Source organism: Oncorhynchus clarkii, chromosome 27, assembly GCF_045791955.1.
Source record: "Oncorhynchus clarkii lewisi isolate Uvic-CL-2024 chromosome 27, UVic_Ocla_1.0, whole genome shotgun sequence".
Taxonomy (NCBI): Eukaryota; Metazoa; Chordata; class Actinopteri; order Salmoniformes; family Salmonidae; genus Oncorhynchus; species Oncorhynchus clarkii.
Genome location: NC_092173.1, coordinates 17,708,810 through 17,729,589, shown reverse-complemented (window position 1 = coordinate 17,729,589; position 20,780 = coordinate 17,708,810). Strand labels below are relative to the sequence as shown.

Here is a 20,780-nt window from a genome sequence, read left to right as displayed (position 1 = left end):
TCTTCACTGGTTCTGATTAGACCCCCCCCCACCCCGTCGTCTTCACTGGTTCTGATTAGACCCCCCCGTCTTCACTGGTTCTGATTAGACCCCCCCCCGTCTTCACTGGTTCTGATTAGACCCCCCCCCCCCCCCCCGTCTTCACTGGTTCTGATTAGACCCCCCCCCTGTCTTCACTGGTTCTGATTAGACCCCCCCCCCCTGTCTTCACTGGTTCTGATTAGACCCCCCCTCCCCCTGTCTTCACTGGTTCTGATTAGACCCCCCCTCCCCCTGTCTTTACTGGTTCTGATTAGACCCCCCTCCCCGTCTTCACTGATTCTGATGATCTATTTATCTATGTCAGGCAGTTGTAGTTTGATTGTCAATTCATCATATGAATTGAAATCAAAATAAGTTTGATTAAGTCTACAGAGTTGACTGAATATAAATGTCTAACTTCCCTGTGTGTCCATCAGATACGTCCCGCTCCCCAGAGTTCCTGGAGATGCACAGTGGCAGCAGTGACCCTCCCCTCTGCCTCATGATTGGTTATGCAGACGGGATGCAGATCTGGAGCATATCCGTGAGTGTTTTTGTTGTTACTGTGCTGTTGTTGGTGTTGGTGTTGAAGCTTACTGTTTGGGGTTTTAGGCTGGGTTTCTGAATAAGCACTTTGTGACATCTGCTGATGAAGGGCTTTATAAATACATTTTGAATAGAAAGATGTTGAACAACAACAGACATGAGTGGCGCTGCTCTCTAAGACACTGCATCTCAGTGCTTGAGGCGTCACTACAGACACCCTGGTTCGAATCCAGGCTGTATCACAACCAGGCCGTGATTAGGAGTCCAATAGGGCGACACACAATTGGCCCAGCGTCGTCCGGTTTTGGCCAGTGGTGGCCGTCATTGTAAATAAGAATCTGTTCTTAACTGACTTGCCTCGTTAAATAAAGGTCAAAAACCCCAGACATTATTGTTTCTCATTTGCAGTACCCCTTGTCCCCCACTAGATGTCAGGATAGACCAGGGTGTTAACAGTTATTTTCTTTATAAAATGCTCCAGTCAATTACAAGTCTTGACAACTTCTGCACCAACAGTTTCTCTATGATCTGTGTTGTGGTTGTTAACATATGAAATACAGATCTTTGTGTTTTTGGTGTTGAAATAATTCATTTTAAATAAAGAGCTGTTTACATTTGATGAGCAGTTTGGGTGGGTCACACAAGACACTACTCTATCCAGGTCCCATAATTACAGGAACCATAGCACCTATTGTGCACTCCGGCTGGGAATTGCAAGGGACCTCACGATACGATATTATCACAATACTTAGGTGCCGATACGATATGTTGCGATTCTATATGTGTTCGATACTGTGATTTTATTGCAATTCGATGTTCCAAACAAATTGAGCACCATATGTCTGCTGCAGAGGGACAAGAGGGAGACATCAACATTTTTATTAGGTATGACAATAAAAGTGCTGAAACAAATTGTTCCCTGTTTAAAAAGAAGATGGAGAACAAACTTTGATAGTAAATACTGGCGTTTTGGTACAGCCGACTAAGACAAATAATATTGTGATATCATCAAAAACAATATCCCGATGTGGAACTGTATCGATTTTCTTTGACCCATCACTATTGTGCACCCACAGTGAGTAGACTTGAACAATAGAGAGACATGCGCAGGCCTCCACAATGTGAGGAGAATCATGGAGGTGAGAGAAGGGCCACTGATTTCCTTCTCTCCTCATCTGTCACTGAGGAGGTAGACTTAGCCAACAAGATGGAGGACTTTTGATATTCTTTTAAGGTGGTTTGTGTTGTGACTGGTATCATCCCAGGGTCAAATATTTAAGGAGGAATATGGATTGAAATAAAGTAAGAAACCACTCATGGAAAAACCTAATAGTGGAAATAGCATTAATGTTTTTCCAGATTTGTATTCTTTTGATTTTAATTTCAATGTAAAGGCTATTTGAAAGAGCTGTTCTTTTGACTCATTTTTCAACTACAGTAAAGTCATTTCCAGGATTATCTGAAAATAATAACTGAGATATTCTCTAGTAAAATCATTAGACAATTTTGTCAGCTCTACAACTTAACAAATAACCTGCAATTCTGCAAAGGCCTCTATTTAGGACTATCAGGTTCCACGTGCAAGCTGTCACAGAAACATGCTAACTTAACATGCATCCTGTGAGATCTAAACAGCCTAAATCCTTAATCAGTCCTTTCTAAACATCCACAGGCCACCAAGAAAATGACACACTTCCCCCTCCACACACTGGGGCTGACTGACACACACACACTGGTGGGATGTGGCTGTGAACAACGTCTCTGTTGTTAGCGCACCTCTTCTCTCTTAAAGAAGAGAGGAACTATATGCAGCTAGCTACAGATGTGCTACACTATCCAGCCTACATAATACCATCCAGAATAAATGAGGAGAGAAGGACCATAGCCAGCTAGCTACAGATGTGCTACACTAGCCAGTCTACATAATACCATCCAGAATAAATGAGGAGAGGAGAAGGGCCATAGCCAGCCTACATAATACCATCCAGAATAAATGAGGAAAGGAGAAGGGCCATAGCCAGCCTACATAATACCATCCAGAATAAATGAGGAGAGAAGGGTCATAGCCAGCCTACATAATACCATCCAGAATAAATGAGGAAAGGAGAAGGGCCATAGCCAGCCTACATAATACCATCCAGAATAAATGAGGAGAGAAGGGTCATAGCCAGCCTACATAATACCATCCAGAATAAATGAGGAAAGGAGAAGGGCCATAGCCAGCCTACATAATACCATCCAGAATAAATGAGGAGAGGAGAAGGGCCATAGCCAGCCTACATAATACCATCCAGAATAAATGAGGAGAGGAGAAGGGCCATAGCCAGCTAGCTACAGATGTGCTGCTGCACTACATATAGAGTATTCTAGTACCATCTCGAGTTGGGTACAGTATAGTTCCATTTCAATACCAGTCAACCAAGGAGTAGAATTGGAATTGGCCCCAACTGGGCGATACACTCGATACTGTTGCGGTGTTGCTCCTCTTTATATCACACTCTTACCCCTCTTGTAGTTTTTCTGTGGTTTTGGCATGTTTCCGGGACGTGTTATTTCACTGGGTTCATATTAAGTTATGATAGCACCTCGGTCTCGAACCCTGAGTAGCTGTGAAGTTTTTTTGACAGTCGCTAAGCCTACACCCTCTGTAATGGCACTGACTGCATGGAGAGACACACACACACACACACTCCTCATCAGACGCCCTACAGAGTGTGTATGTGCATATCAACCGTCCGTGTGTGTGCATTACTGTCCCCTCAGACAGCGAGGGATCTTTGACTGGATTGGTGTCGCCTGCCCTGTCCCAGACAGATGAGGCCCATACTACCGTGGGCAAGTTGTTGGCCTGAAGAGGTGTTGGGGGAAATTACCATCTTTGAAGAGAGGTGTCTGTGTGGGCGCTGTTATTAATGAAGTACAGTCCCAGATAGGGACAATATCAGCCTGTCTTCATGTGCTTCCAAGAGGGAGAAAAGTTATCACTGCTGGTCCACCGCCTGCTTGGAAGCTCAACAGTGAAAACGGCCCCCGCTTGTGGCCTTAGTACCAAGTGTTATGTCTCTCTCATGGTGGAAGGTAAAATTGAAATGAGCTGTTGTTTTAGGATCCCCAAAAGCACTTAATTTTGTTGAAAATTATTCATTGATCATATTCATCCACCATCAATATGCCCTTGCCGTGTGTCCTGTCTGAATGCATGTCTGTCTGTCTACAACTGAGGGGTAATACAGAGATTTAAACACAGTGTACAACACTAGTTTCCACAAATAACATCCCACCCAGACCCAGAATTGAATTGAAAAAATTTTATGATATATTTTTAAAAAAAGACACACACAGAAAGAAGCAATTGGGCATATTGCTGCTGCGTAGACAGGCGGCTAATGTAATGGCAGAAAGCAGAGACGGATGTTGTTGATGCCTGGCTGGCTGTCTTGTCACACAGAGCCATGTAAAGCAAGGATGAGCTGTGGGGTAATGCACAATGCCCACCGTATTGTCATTATCCTAACCCCCCCGCCCACCCACCACACACAATCCAGCAAATTCCATTATTCTCCAACTCCATTTGCCGTAGGAATCCCACCCATCCTCCATCCTCCCACCATAGTCCCACTTATTCCCTCTCTGTGCTCCTTTAACCTGCTAGTGGTTTATGATGCTCTAGTTTAATGCCACTGGACCGAGCTGCACTTTTAATAAAAACAATGGCCTGATCCACCACTTTGAAAAGAGGCTACTAATTGCGCAAAAGAGCATTCATCCTCGGATGTGCTTATCTACTTAAGACACGTGGATTATGGTGACAGTAATGTGATAATGCACGTTTCGCTGTAATTTAACACAAAAAACATCACAAAAGTGGAGCTTAGAGCTTAAAACAATGCACCATTACAGGCGTCAGAGCCACCACGGACCACGCACGGGTTCTGACCTGACTATTACAGGCGTCAGAGCCACCACGGACCACGCACGGGTTCTGACCTGACTATTACAGGCGTCAGAGCCACCACGGACCACGCACGGGTTCTGACCTGACTATTACAGGCGTCAGAGCCACCACGGACCACGCACGGGTTCTGACCTGACTATTACAGGCGTCAGAGCCACCACGGACCACGCACAGGTTCTGACCCGACTATTACAGGCGTCAGAGCCACCACGGACCACGCACGGGTTCTGACCTGACTATTACAGGCGTCAGAGCCACCATGGACCACGCACGGGTTCTGACCTGACTATTACAGGCGTCAGAGCCACCACGGACCACGCACGGGTTCTGACCTGACTATTACAGGCGTCAGAGCCACCACGGACCACGCACGGGTTCTGACCTGACTATTACAGGCGTCAGAGCCACCACGTACCACGCACGGGTTCTGACCTGACTATTACAGGCGTCAGAGTACACGCTGGGTGAACAACAGGTGTGGCGGCCATTTTCAACATGTCAATGTGGGAACACTATTTCCTGAACACTATCCAGCTGCTAACCTGTTATTCTTTTCTTCAGATACTGTATGTAGGCTATGTTTGATTTCAGTTCTGTTCAAAGCATTTTAAAAGTATTTTTGGCATCAGTCATAGCGCTTTTGAAACCAATTAGCTGAGCTGTCTGGTTATCAGACTGCTGGTCTTGCCAGCCAGGCGACACCGCAGCCCGCTCTGTCCCGTTGGCTCAGTCACAGAAAGAAAGAGTAGGCTGCTCGTTTGCATCGGAATGCTTTGGGGACCTTTGTTGGTAGCTTTCACTACGGTTTGGTTGGCACTTCAACCACCAGCCCCTCCTCCACTCCCTTTAGTGCTCCCCTTCCTCTCCCTCTAGGCCACCCCCCCAATCTCCCTCTAGGGCCCCCTTCCTCCTTGACAAGCCCCTTTCCACGCAGTTGGAATAGATTTTTGTATTTTTTTCCCAGCGTGAACAAATCTCTCTTTGTTCCAGCTAGGGGCCCCCACATTGTCTTTTGACTTTGCCCTGCTGCCGACTTCTTAGCCCTTTAGCCTCCATCCAAACTGGAGCTTTAAGTTTGTGGTTGTGTAGCGTTGATCATTCTTATCATTACGCTGAGGCTTAATCAGAAGTATGGCCGCCTCGTAAAGAACTAGCGGTCACCTCACCGAACGCATGGAGTTTATTATCATCAGAAAGAACAACTCCAGCCCTGTTGACTATGGCAAAATGTTAACGGTTCTAGCATTGTATAGGTGGGCTTGTCCCCCTGCCTAGCTCTATTTCCTCTGTTCAGCTGGTGTTTGCTTGGCCAAGTGTTTTTGACGGAACTATACCGCAACAACCGTAAAACAACAATGTCCTCTTTTAAATTCATTTGTTACATTTCCTTTATTTATAAGAAATCAGAGTAAATGAGAGTGGTCTTAGACTGAGCGTTCATTGTATGCATTTATGTCAGAAGGACGGCGAGAGAAAGCTGGCCAGCCACTGTAAAATAGTCTCAAAGCGTTTGACTTTTCACTGGTGACACTACCTTTGACTTGTTACATTTACTTGTTCTTACATTGTTGTTGAACTTGCTCTACTCTCTTTTTTCCCCCCTCTCTGTTGTAGCTGGGTGGGGAGGCCCAGGAGCTTTTCTCTGTGCGCCACGGACCTGTGAGAGCTGCCCACATCCTGCCAGCGCCCCATATCAGTGAGTATCTATCAACCTGCCTACCTCTACCATTTTTCACCTTTTACTTCTACCCTAACGTTTCCCAGTCTTGTATTTCTGTCGTTCTACGCGTTCACATCAGACCATCTGAGTGTGATGCACATTGTAAGCGATTGTTCCCAGGGACTCAGGTCCTCAAGATGCTTTCGTTCTAGAAATCAGTAGAAAAGCTTGGCTGTTTTCAGCTTGTCATGCCACATGAACCTCCTCTCTGTCCACTTCAGTCAATATGTATCCACCCAATCTGCAAGTTAAATGTATGCGTTTTTGAAGCACATTGGTCTTGTTATTCCTCTGATGTGGGTTTTCAACACGGCCTCTCCTCCCCCGAAAAATTAAATCACTTATAGCTCAAATCAGTTCTCGCCAGTGCTCAAGGACCGCTCTTGAAACTAAGTTAAGTGTGGCACAATTTGTCGTTTGAGGATGTGGCGTGTGTGTGTTTGCTGTGATATGTCATGGATTAATTAAAGACTACCTGTTTGTTAATAGTCAGAAACCCCATGCCAGCGTCCCCTCTCTTCCTGTTCCTATCCTAATATTAAAGGCAGTCCTGGCCTCAATCATACTGTTGGCCTGGCCCCCACTGGTTCAGAATGAAGTGACAGAGCTCTGGTGAGCCCCCCCCCCCCCCCCCCCCCCCTACCATTTATTTCTCTCCCTCTCTCAAGTCACTCATTGGCCCCATTGTATTACAGGGGTAATAGCATTTCTAAAGGTTAGGTATGGAAGAGAAGCAGGCCAGGGAAAAACATGTCCAAAGTTCTGATCTAATCATGTTCAATCAGAGACTTCAATGGAAAGCAGAGGGGACATATCACCTCTAGGTTGCCTATGGACCACCCTCACAGACACACCGTTGTATCTAATATAAGACCGTAAGCATTCACATCCTCTTAAACCCATATACAATTGGATTTCCCTCGTTCTGCCAATTCGTTATTCTCTAGGCATGAAGTTTGAATTTGCTGTCACTGCAGGTATAATTCAGAAATTAAGTGAAAAGCACAAAACGCTAGCATGTGGCGTTCTGGTGAGAAAATCAGCTTTTTGTTCTCGCTCTGTGTTCCGGTCCTTTGGCAGATTTCAACAATGCACAATGACAGCATTGAAAGGGCCCTGGACAAGGATGAAAGCCACCAACAGTAATAAGAAGCAGCAGATACCCAACACATGAGGGGAACGATTCTCTGACTGCTAAAATAAAAATGAATTGTACTACCAGAGTAGCGGGGGGAGAGAGCGAGAGACACTGATTGCAATCTGTTAGACGCAGCCGGCGCAAACACTGTTGCTCTGTAGCAGCTGTTAAAAGACCAATTGTTTCAGTCGGGATCCTGGGTGGGCGGGTTTGGAAAGTCCTGAAAATAGGTGTCGGTTCAAATAAGTCAAAAGGCCCCTTCCTGGAATAGAGGAGGAAGTGGTGTTTTTCCGAAGAGAGCGATCCGTTTATCTGTCCAGCATCCCAGAGTTTGTAACCTATGCTCTTTTCTTCCGTCTTCTGGTATAGGCCATATATACGCCTACCAAAGGGATTCACAGTACAATAGATGAGCATTGATGACAAGTCATCCTAATATGTACAGTATGAGCCTTCTGTTGGTCTCTTGAACAGTAGAATGGATGTAGTAATAGTATTGTGTTGGACCTGAACTCAGATGACCCAGAGGCCCAGCCTCCATGTAAAGGGACTAATTACTAAAATGGCTCTGGAAATTATATCATTTATAACAGCAAACATGTTTGCTTCAGTACAGACTTGCCTTCCTCTATAAATGATATAAACACACACTCAACAGTCAAACATACAAATGTCGAGTTTGAAATGGAGCTATATTATATCTCTGAAATTACAGTCTACTCATAATCAAAGCATAGTCAACACTAGTCATGAAGGAATCTTAGATCATTTTCCCCCTGACTGTATTTACAGAAACTGTTTATTTTCCTAAATGCATTGTTCAAATGAAACCCTTTGGTCTTTTGGGGAAATCATATTTGCCTACAGCTCAATATGGTGACCCGTTGTGATGTTTGATGACAGAAATATGAGTGCAGAAGAAAGGCTGTGTTTGGGAGTGTTAGGGGTTTGAGGACGGCACATTGGCTCTCCCACACGGCACGGTCACACCACAGGAACTCGCACTGATTACTGTCAGGGCTAAATTACTCCCCTCCACAGGCCTAACAGCTTCTTCAATCTGGACCCCCACTACACACGCACGCACACACACCACATCCCTCCCTCGCCATCTTTAGGAATGGGACAATTAGGGGAAAATGGCACCCTATTCCCTACATAGTGCACTACTTTGATCAGAGCCCTATGGGAAAGAAACTAAATATGCCCGCTGGGCTTTTACCATACTGTAATTTCGCCCCAAACCCAAAGAATTAAACAGAGGCAGACAAAAGAACCCTACTCAGCTTTGAAGGGGTTCTCTGTCAATCTATCTCGCTCTATCCTCTCCTCCATACGGAGAGGAAAGATAGTTTGAGTTCAGCACGTTGCGCAGAGTGCTGTTTCTGTTCCTCCGTCTCCCTCCTCTCCTTTCTTCTTAATGTCTTGCATGCTGGTTTGTTAATCTATTTGATCCCCATAACTCTTCATGTTAACCTGGGCATTATTCTGTGGTCAGCAGGGATGAGTCCTCTCCATGTTGCCAGGAATGAGATGGTCCAACTTCTGTAATGTTCTATTTAATATATTGTCTCCTTTTCCTCTTCAGAATTTTGTGTAATTTTTATTTTTATTTTTTTACCCCTTTTTATCCCAAATTTCGTGGTGTCCAATTGTCTCTCTGCAACTACCGTACGGACTCGGGAGAGATGAAGGTCGAGAGCCGTGCGTCCTCCGACACACAACCCAGCCAAGCCGCACTGCTTCTTGACACAATGCCCACTTGACCCGGAAGCCAGCAGCACCAATGTGTCGGAGGAAACACCATACACCTGGCAACCGCGTTAGCATGCATGCGCCTGGCCCGCCACAGGAGTCGCTAGAGTGTGATGGGACAAGGACATCCCTGCCAGCCAAACCCTCCCCTAACCCGGACAACGCTGGGCCAATTGTGCATCGTCCCATGGCTCTCCCGGTCGCAGCCGGCTGTGACATAGCCTGGACTCGAACCAGGATCTCTAGTGTCCTTAGACCACTGCGCCACTCGGGAGTCCATCTCTTCAGATTTTTTTAGGGGGTATCATTTGATTACAGAGCTGCTGTAGTAATGTAATCAACACGCATCCTGCTACAGTAGTGCTAGTTAAGTGGAGTGGGTGGCTCTGGCCGGCTGGACTGGGCACAATACACAACAGGCCTGTCTCACATGCATAGGGCCCCCTAATGATGAATGATCACTGCTCTCTGCCAGTCCCTCATCATCATCTTCTCTCTCTCTCTCCTTCACCTCCCCCTTTTTTCCCTTCTCCTTCTCCCTTTTCTTCTCCTTCTCCCTTTTCTTCTTCTTCTCCCCCTTCTTCTCCTTCTTCTTCTTCTTCTTCTCCCCCTTCTTCTCCTTCTTCTTCTTCTTCTTCTCCCCCTTCTTCTCCTTCTTCTTCTTCTTCTTCTCCCCCTTCTTCTCCTTCTTCTTCTTCTTCTTCTTCTCCCCCTTCTTCTCCTTCTTCTTCTTCTTCTTCTTCTCCCCCTTCTTCTCTTTCTTCTTCTTCTTCTTCTTCTCCCCCTTCTTCTCCTTCTTCTTCTTCTTCTCCCCCTTCTTCTTCTAGGTCCGCTGATGATTGATAGTTTTGCGGACAAAAGGCCTCTCCTGGGGGTGTGCAAGAGTACCGGGTCCTCGGGGTGAGTACAGTACACATTTCTCATGACATCGCTGGGAGATATGCTTAGGAGGGTGGTATCTGACTGAATCCACAAACTGCTTTTTACAGTACAAGCCCCTAGAGATCCGATAATGTGATTCTATGTACAAGCCCAAGTCTTTCCCATGTTGAAAGAGTTGATTTTTCCTGATGACATCATTAGAGTTACAGTCCATTAGCTCTAAAGCCTTTCTCTGGTTGGGTCAAAGTTGAACTACGCCACACACACTTGTAATCCAGTTTCCACATGTGCTAACCATGGCTGCTGGTAACCATGACCACTGGTAGGAGTGATGTGCGTCAGTTGGCGACCAGGCATAGTTTTATTTTATTGGGCGCCCCCAGTTTTCGAACGTCTCAGAAGTTAGTATATGTATGATGATGGACTCATTTCTGGTCTAGTCGTTCTATTTCTCTGGCCTCCATCTCACTGATTGGTCACTCAGACAGACTCACAGTGGCACCAGATTGCACAACATGTCAACGTGACTTGCATACTCAGACCACGTCTGCAATGACACCCTATTTAGTAGTGCACTATATATAGATCAGGCTGTCATTTCATACAACGCCTTAACATGAGTTCCCTTTCCCCATCCTTCCTTCCTTCCAGTCACGTCACATGCCTGGTTAACAAGGGAGCAACAAGTAAAATAGTTGTTTTGATCTTTTACTAGAAATAATCAGGTCTGCAAGAACTGACACAAGGCAGCGCATTAGTAATTCATTTTGGGTGATTTTAGATTGACTCTCCTTGCTAATTTACCAGACTTGGATAAGCCAATCTGGCTGCATGGCGAGGCAGAAAAGGAGCGAGGAGATGGGAGGAGAGGTTAGAGGAGCAGGAGGAGGAGATGAGAGGAGAAGATGTGAAACTTCCTTGTGGTAATGGAATGTCCTTTCTCTGTCACCAGAGTCGATCTTTATTAAAATGTGTGGGAAGGGAAAGACAGGCTAGGGCCCTTAGTTGTACTGCGTGACGTTCAGACGTTACAAGGTACAAATCTTAAGTACATTTGAAAGCCTATAATTTGTCCTACGTAATAAGAGCCATCAAAGCCCCCCTGGTGAAGAGAGAGAACCCCAGGCGTCTGTTCTCCATACGTTGCCATGACCTCCCTTTTTCCCCTCCCCTTGTCCCTGCTCCTCTTCCAGAACATCGAAACATTTAACTCGATATTTCCTTCCTGGGAAATGAAATAAGGAAGTCTGTCTTCGGCTGGGCTTTGATGGAGACCACCTTCCCCAAGTTTTCAAAGTAAAGCTGCCTCCTCCTCTACTGCCTCTGCCACCGATTCTCTACTGCCTCGTCTACCTCCGTACTGCCTCTACCACTGCTCTGGCTGTGTCCTGGCTGACACGGAGAGAGAGCTACAGACGGGGAGGTTTTGGCTGCTTGGCCTGGTGACTGACGCTCAGCAGTAATGCTGAAAACATGCTTGATGCTTAAAAGACCAAACCCTGACCTCTGGCTGAATGGCACAGCCAGGCTGGGGCCGTCCTGACTCCCGACCGACAGAGGTGTTTGGTAAATAACACTACATTAAAAGAAGAGAGGACTACCCTATGGCCACAGAACAGTTTTTCCATTCAGGACATTCGTAAACTTATTAAGGTCCTCACTCAATTTTTAGCATATAATCATTTTAAAATAACAGCTTTTGTCAACCAGCAAAAAGGATGCCGGCTTGACACTTAAATGGAAAACAGATTGGAGTCTTGGCCGAGAGAGCAGCGCTGGTTTAGAAGTTGGTTCAGTCAGCTCGAGGCTTAGATTACAAGATTTGCAAATTAAAGGAAAACCAGAAAGGGGGAAAAGCATGTGTGCCTATCCTTGTATTTGTGGGCTTCTAGCCAGACCCACTCAACATCATTTTATCAATGGAAAGGATTATGCGTTAAGCCAAAACAATGTATGGATCTAGTGATTTTCCTGACAGCAAAGTACATGTGTGTCCCTTCACGCACTGTGCCAGTGCCAGTTGGGTTGGTGGGGGAATTAGTGAAGAATGCCTGTGTGCCATACTGTATCCGCCCCTGGGCTCTGGTCTTCCTGCTCCTCCTCTCCTCACATAGTGTCTGGAAAGGATTTGTGTTTCCAGCCCCTGCTGCTGCTGGTCGTTGTTATTATATAAATGTATTTAATTAGGTCCGCTGGTATTAACATTCAGAACATTTAAGACTGCTCTTTGTCAATGAATGCAAATCACAGAGGCAGGGGGTGGAGGGCGGAGGCATCTTAATTGTTTGTGGGTGTTTTTCGGAGTGGGAGCATACACACACTCCCAGGGTAAAAGTTCAGCAGTGAAGAAGAAGCCTGCTTTTGTTCTCACTTGTCTGTCCCAAATGGCACCCTATTCCCTGATTAGTGCACTACTTTTGACCAGGGCCCACCTCTGAGTTTGGGAACTGTGGATGAAGTGTCTGGGCAGGCAAAAAGCTCTTGTCCAGCAGAGCCCCTGACATTTACAACCCCCCAATCTTCCTACCCTGTACACCCACCCCCAAAATCTCCAGATGCACAGAGGATGTGGGCATGATTTTATTATTTATTTTTGACAAATAAAGTGTTCTGTCACCATGGAGACTATGGATGGATTCATATTTTCTGAGGGTTCCGGCCGGCCCGGAACTCACAGAGACTCCCCCGAGGGTGACAATGGTCACCATGGCTACCTACCACGGACGGTAGCCAGTAGTGACCTGGAAACCGTCATCACCAGTATAGGTGGATAGGATGCATGTTTTTCTTGCCTCCTTTTTACATTTATTTAATTCAATATTTATCATTACCAGTGTTTTAGGTGCTGGGCCTTTCAAGAGATTATGGTTTCAGCACCAGGCCACGGCCCTCCAGCTGGCCCTGTGAACCTCCCACGGACCTGTCCTTTAAAACTCACGGCTTTGAGTCGAGGCTTTTCACACCTCACCAACAAGGCCGGTGTCGTGTCCTTGATATCTCATTATTCAGTAGACACATTTAGCACACAGTTTTTAATCTAATGCAGGAAGATATAAGCTATGTGTAATTTGAAATGACACCCGACAACAACAAAGCAAGATTGATCCTAAAAAAGAGATCATGTCATGTCCCTAATTTGTCCTTATCTTAATGCTTTATCCACTAAGTCCTGTTGTCACCAAAAAAATAAATAATCCTGTCACCTAATTCCTTGATATTAATTACAGTATTGCAGGGAAAACCCCACTCATTCCACTAAACATTTTCAAAGAGACTTAGATGAAAGCCTATTGTGGTACTAAGCTGTGCTTTTCATTGCTATTTTCATGACAGGTTTAGCAGTGGTAAACGCAAGGTATCCCTCTAAAGTGTATTAAATGGTAAATCTCAGAGCCTTTGTATTAAAAGAGGCACCAGATTTTGGAGAAGTGATGCTTTTGAAGCCAGCGTGAGGCCTTTGGGCTGTTCTTTTAGTCACCATGATATGCACGCACGTACCCCCTCCCAGTGGGGACACAGTGATGATGTGTGTGTGTGTGTGTGTACGATCAGTGTTGTCTTTTGTGGTCCAGCTAACCACAGAATTGATTAAGAGAGAAATAAAGCTCAAACAGGGACATTTGATTTATTTCCTACGTTTGTTTGTTTTCAATTTGTGGGTGGGAATGTCGTGTTCTTATTTTTAAGAGTTCTGATGAAATCATTCCAGAACCTTTTGTACTGGCCATCTGTGGAAACGGGAATGCCTGTAATCTCATCTAAACCTCCTTTTTAATTTTAGCCCACACACTTACATTTAGACTTACACACACATCTCACACTCACTCACTCAGCGCTAACGGAGGGCAGTCTCTGGCTTTATTTTGAAGCGTTTATTTTGACTTCCTCATCTGTTTTCTGTCGGATGAAAATATGTTCTGCCTCGCTAGTTTTCCCCTTCAAATAGGAAGTGAGTTTAAGCACAGTGGTACGAAGTGAAAGGTATAAACATATTTTTTTACACGCACAATGGGGTATAATTTTCAGCCCACCGTTCATTCAGCTTTTGTGCAGTATGTTTTACATTCAATTTAATGTGAAAATATAATCAGGGCATTTCAGCTTTGTGATACTGAAGGTGTTGTTCAGCAACTTAGAATTTATGTCCTTATGTATTAATATGCCACCTATTTCTATTTAGGGGAAGTAGCATATCACTTACCAGTAATTTCCAACCCCAATTAGTTTTGGTGTGTTTAAGGATGACAAGCCGTGAATGGCTGGAAACCAGATTAAGTACCTAATCTCATAAAGAAAACATTAGTATACTGTACCTCACTTGGGATTTGAACTAGGTACCCTCTAGTTACCAATACGTTCTCTTCACCAAGAAGCTGTTTTTGTGCATGTGAGTGAGAAATGGACATTAGGGATGCTATGCTATTTAGCACACCATCTCCTCTCTAAAGTAGTGCACTACATGGGGAATATGGTGCCATTTGGGATTCATCCATCTTGTCCTTGTGTCATGGATTCTTGTCTTCCTTCCCCTCCCGACTGTTCCTCTGAGACAGTCTAGTCCAGGTGCAGCTAACTGCTGCTTAGATCTGTGCGCTGTCTGTCCTCTGTGTGTTCCGTGCAGACTGGGACACTCATATAACTTGAGGTCTCCAAGGATAGGAAGACCCTAGCCTTTGAAGTGAAGCCTTTTGAAGAGTTTAAAAGCAGTTTTCCATATATATTTTATTTTTTAAGATGCTGCAGGACGGGTAGCCCACCTTTATCTGTGTTGTAACCGACGAGGGTTTATTCAAAGAGTAGTTGTTTATTTTTGTGTTGATAATGCAGTGATATTTATATTTTATAGTAATATCTTTAGTAGTATTCAATTCTCATCTGACACTTGACAGTAAAGAACAACTCCATGTGTTATCACAAAGTGGACTCCTTGACAGATACACCCTGAGGCAACATATTGTGTATTGGACAATGAAGAATGTTGGTGTAAAGCGTACAGGTTGAATTACCTTGGTTTTAAAGTCTTTTCTGTGGGTTCATAATGCTCTTTCGGCGGACCTGTCGTGTTGTTGAATCTTCCTCGTAGGTAGTCTGCTATGAGTACATTGTTTGAACTTTAATATGATATGCTACGATATTTAGAGCATTTGACTACAGGCTATTTGACGCAACTGTGCATTTAGCTGTCAAAGCTGAATGCACACTTGACGAGATGCTGGTTTTTGTTTTAAATGTTTCCACTTAACTCTGACAAAAAATTGGCGAACAGTGAACTGACAAGAAGTGCATTAAATACAAGGCATGTGCTTTCGATGATAAATATTCATGTCCACTCCACTGCTGTCAGTAATGGTGAGGAGGTTGAACTCCTGTCCATCTCATCTTTATTATTAGGCTCTCTTTTGTTATTGTTATTCTAAGCTGAAAATTGGAATTGTTTTAAGAAGGTCATACCATGGATTGTTTGACTATGATTTTGAGTTTTAGGACCGCTTTAGGTATATAAAAACAAAATATTTTTGATGTAATATTGAATTCGGCCTTTACCACCATAGAAACACATTGAATAACATATTAATAAAGGGAAAGGTCAAACATTCAGTCATAAGGAATAAGGTTTTGAAGGGTCTGTTCTATATCTAGGAGAAAACTCTTATTTTACCCCTTGTCTTTGACACAAACTTCCTCCATAATTCCATTAATTTGTATGGGTTAATTGTAGACAAGTCCTGTAACACTTCTGGGGGTCGTAGAGCAAAACAGAGAACACCGTCCAGTTCGCAAGAGTCTCCCCTTTCTATAGGATGGTCATGTTAGTTTTTTAGGCCAAACCGTTTGGATGCAAGAAAGGGCGAAATAGGTGGATGCAGTGGATTGAGACGGAGGCCATGCAAAAAAACAGACGGATTGTGATGCTCAATTTTTTATTATGTTACTTAGATTGACGCACTGGTACGTCAATAAACTCTAGCGGTTTATCAAGGGATTTTTGCAAGCGTTCTCTCTCTCTCACACACACACTGGCGGGGCAATGTGTTTCCAATATGCTTGTTGGTGGTGTACGGTACTGAATGAGGAGGAAATGTATTTCTGGCAGTGCTGCAGACATGGAGCTGTGGTTGAACTTTTTACCCTAATTACTTTCCCGCTAATGCCCGCGGCGTGCCGGAATCACAGACCCCTTTCCCACCCCCCCGAGCTGCCTCTGATGTGGCCAGCGTTTGTTGTGTGTTGAGGGTTGGGTTCTACAGGGGAGAGAGGGAATGAGAAAGATGGAGAGTGGGTTGGGGGGGGGGGGGGGTCAGAGAGGGGTAGAAGGAAACTTTGGGAATTTTGTGACAGAATTTGTGTCTCTTTTCTTCCAGTACCTCCCACCTCACTTGATGTCTATGAAAATAAAGTAATTGTTGTCATGTGCGTGTGTGTAGAAATAACTGTTCTAAATTTATGACTCAGCCTCACCAGTCTGATCTCAGTCCAAAGATTAGTTTTACCAATTTGTCCAGGCTTTATTTGTAACATGTTTCTCAAAACACCACTGTGAGATCAGTTCCAATAGGCTCTTCTGTTAAGAAGAAAATAAAACATGGCCTCTTATTTTGTATGATTTTCTTTCCCCCAAAAAATCTTATCACTGACAGGTGTCAGTTTTGGTAAGCATTTAAGCTCTTCAACTCCAAGGATTTTTACCTATGTGGTTCACTAACATTTTCCCCAGATGCAAGATAAACAGTACCAGTCAAAAGTTTGGACACCTACTCATTCAAAGGTTATTCTTTATTTGTACTATTTTCTACATTGTAGAATAATAGTGAAGACATCAAAACAACACATATGGAATCATGTAGTAACCAAAAAAGTATATTATATATTTTATAGCAACCCTTTGACTTGATGACAGCTTTGCACACTTGTCATTCTCTCAACCAGCTTCATGAAGAATGCTTTTCCAACAGTCTTGAAGGAGTTCCCACATATACTGAGCACTTGTTGGCTGCTTTTCCTTCATTCTGCGGTCCAACTCATCCCAAACCATCTCAATTGGGTTGAGGTCGGGTGATTGTGGAGGACAGTTCATCTGATGCAGTACTCCATCACTCTCCTTCCTGGTCAAATAGCCCTTACACAACCTGGAGGTGTGTTGGGTCATTGTCCTGTTGAAAAACAAATGATAGTCCCACTAAGTGCAAACCAGATGAGATGGCGTATCGCTGCAGAATGCTCTGGTAGCCATGCTGGTTACGTGTGCCTTGAATTCTCAATAAATCACTGACAGTGTCACAGGAAAGCACCCCGACACCATCATGCCTCCTCCATGCTTCAGAGTGGGAATCACACATGCGGAGATCATCCGTTCACTTACTCTGCGTCTCACAAAGACACAGTGTCGCTCCAATTTGGACTCATCAGACCAAAGGACAGATTTCTACCGGTCTAATGTCCATTGCTCGTGTTCCTTGACCCAAGCAAGTCTCTTCTTTTTATTGATGCCCTTTAGTAGTGGTTTCTTTGCAGAAATTCAATCATGAAGGCCCTATTCACGCAGTCTCCTCTGAACAGTTGATGTTGAGATGTCTGTTACTTGAACTCTGTAGCATTTATTTGGGCTGCAATCTGAGGTGCATTTAACTCTAATGAACTTATCCTCTGCAGCAGAAGTTTTTATTTCACCTTTATTTAACCAGGTAGGCTAGTTGAGAACAAGTTCTCATTTGCAACTGCGACCTGGCCAAGATAAAGCGTAGCAATTCGACACATACAACAACACAGAGTTACACAAGTAACTCTGGCTCTTCCTTTCCTGTGGTGGTCCTCATAAGAGCCAGTTTCATCATAGCTCTTGATGAGTTTTGCGACTGCACTTGAAGAAACTTTCAAAGTTCTTGCCATATGGACTTGGTCTTTTACCAAATAGGGCTATCTTCTGTATACCACTCCTACCTTGTCACAACACAACTGATTGGCTCAAATGCATTAAGAAGGAAAGAAATTAAACAAAATTAACTTTTAGCAAGGCACACCTGTTCATTGAAATACATTCCAGGTGACTACCTCATGAAGCTGGTTGAGAGAATGCCAAGAGTGTGCAAAGCTGTTATCAATGCAAAGGGTGGCTACTTTGTAGAAATCTGAAATCAAAAATATATTTTGATTTGTTTAACACTTTTGTTTTGGTTACTACATGATTCCATATGTGTTATAGTACTGTATAAATGAAAGAAATCTAAATACTCTAGTCTTGGTCACTGTTGTTTAATATGCACCCGTAGGCCTGTAGTTTATTGCTCTGAAATCCATTGGTTTATATCTAGGCGGTTTGTGGACCGGGTGGCATCCCTGGCCTCTGGGCACTCTGTCCCTGTCCTCTCAGCACTTCCAGCAGAGACTGCAGGGACCAGGCCCTGGCTGTATTTGTTTTGCGTTTCCACAGCGTGTAATTGTCTGTTCGTATTCAGGGAGCTCGTAAAGGGCTCAGCTCTGAGCTGCAGTCTGAAACGTGGTGACGTCCCCCTCCTTGTAAATGTAATTTATTTGCTTGCTTTTTAATTCCCCTTTAAGGTTTCCCCATTTCCCCTGCTCTCTACCCCACTGCAGCCTGCCACATGAAGTGTGCAGTTTTTTTATCCATCAGTTGAGCTCCGGTTCATAAAAATGCATGAATTAATAACCTTCCCGGTTCCCATCGACCAGAAGCCAGACGTTCCCTCCGGGAGAAGAAGTGCAAGCCCAGCTCACAGAGCTATCATGTTGGAGGAAAAAAATAACAGATGTTAAAGATGTCTTTTATGTTGAAAAAACCCTCTCTAGTGATTTAAATGGCATGCGTCTGACCTAATGTACATAATAACCATTGTAAACTGACGTGTTGCTAAAATTAAGACTCTGCCCCGGTTGTAAATGTCACAACCATTCTGTTGTGTATACTTTTTCCAAAATGGTACAGTAGCTAGTCTATAGCAGGCCAGGCAAAGCAAAGCTGTGCTGTGCTGGATGGTCAAGAGGCTCAGAAACATTGTATGTGTCCCGAATGGCACCCTATTCCCTAGGTAGTGCACCACTTTTGACCTGGTCTCATAGGGCTCTGGGCAAAATTGGTGCACTATATAGGGAATAGGGTGCCATTTAGGATGTACACATCTATTTTACTGGCTTGCCCAGTGGCCATTTTGAGGGGGAGATGGAGAGCCACACCTGCTACATCCATCTATCTGGCTGCTTTACAGCCTGCTACCCAGTTATTATCGGAGTAATTTAGGTTTACTGTTATGTGAGGAAACCCTTCATGTTAGAAGCGTTGTGAAGTCGACATGGGCTAAGACCAACCGTTTCCACTCAAGCAGGCTTAGACTCTCCTCCAGAGGTCATGGCTGTTGCCTCATCAGTGGGTGTGTGTGTGTTGCTCTATTTCTGTGTGTGTTGCTCTATTTCTGTGTGTGTGTTGCTCTATTTCCTTGTGTGTGAGTATGTATGCAAGTGCTTAAAGACACTCTCAACCTTTTTATGATTTTACAATCTCATCTGTCTCTCGCTCTCTCTCCCAACCGCTTCAATCTCCTTCCCTCTCTCTTTGCATCAATTCAGACCCAAAAGGCCATCCCAGTAAATAGACACTTGATCTCATAGCCATAATAACAGTCCTATTACTGAGGTGGAGGAGGGCGCTCAGTGTCACCTTAACATGTTACTGGACTGACATCTATCCCTGAATGATGATTTAGCCTGGCTTTCAACCCACGCCTCCGCGGCACCAGCACCAGGAAATCACATTACAGCTGACCCTGCCCTGGCTCCATTAGAACGCCGACATTTGTTAAAATACTGCCCAGGCCGAAACAATTCAACTGGGGGACATTTTCATTCTGTAATAGAGGGACGGGCGTGCTATCATCATTGTCCCCATGAGTGAATCAATCTGGGCGCCTGATATTTGGTAAAAAGCATTTGGATTAGATTGATTTGACCCTGGTTATAACGCTGAAATCGATGGAGGAGCTGCCAGAAAACAAGTTAGGATAAGTTATCGCTCTATTAATCTCATTGCCTGTACTCAGATTGGTAATGCTTCCTTGCTGTGCCAGAGAGTATGATAATATGCCTTGATCTTCTAGTGTAAGTCCTGCAGCAGATCAGTATTTGGTACGGCTGCTATGGACAACTGAATGGAGGTCACCCAAAACTCTTACCTCCTTTGTCTTCCTCACTGTCTCTTACAGGAAATGAGGGGGGAATGCACACACTTTGACATGCACACAGAACGTCAGACAATCCCACTGGCACACACACCAGACACCCACAGACAGACGTACGTGCGCACACAAACAGGCAATGTCAGGCATGCATGCGTACACAAGCATGTATGTACGCGCGGACACAATGTTTTAGGTCACTGGCTGGGCTGAGAGATCTGAGGGCCCCTGTGGCGCCGGAGCTGCTGCTGAGTGTCCAGCCACTGACTAGGGAAAGTTTCCTCAACAGCCAGCCAGCCAGTGAGAGTGTGTGTTGGGTGTTGCCGCTGGCTGTGTCAGTGGGTATGTGGAGCCGCGTTCATGTCTGCCCCAGCTCTGTGGAGTGGTGCTGCTTACACGCACACACTAATCCCCTTGATCAAGGGGTAAGCGTCCTTTTAGGGCGTGGACAGCCGTAGCAGTAGATTTTCCCGCGAGAGGGTTACTCTCCGCATGATTCACATCTATTGAAATTTTATTGATGATGTTAGGTATTTTGAGACGGGGCAGTAGTGAAGTCATTAGGGGCTAGGTGTGGTT

At 44.7% G+C, this 20,780-nt stretch overlaps 1 protein-coding gene across 8 annotated transcripts in view; it reads left to right on the top strand.

The window, feature by feature from the left end:
• Positions 1–20,780, top strand: part of LOC139385673 (BCAS3 microtubule associated cell migration factor-like) — a 342,007-nt gene that overhangs the window by 3,461 nt on the left and 317,766 nt on the right. For all 8 annotated transcript variants that reach the window (XM_071130934.1, XM_071130936.1, XM_071130935.1 and 5 more), the window contains exons 5-7: positions 459–565; positions 6,137–6,218; positions 9,963–10,035. In XM_071130934.1, the coding sequence (XP_070987035.1) occupies positions 459–565; positions 6,137–6,218; positions 9,963–10,035 (262 nt within the window). The remainder of the gene's footprint in view (positions 1–458; positions 566–6,136; positions 6,219–9,962; positions 10,036–20,780) is intronic.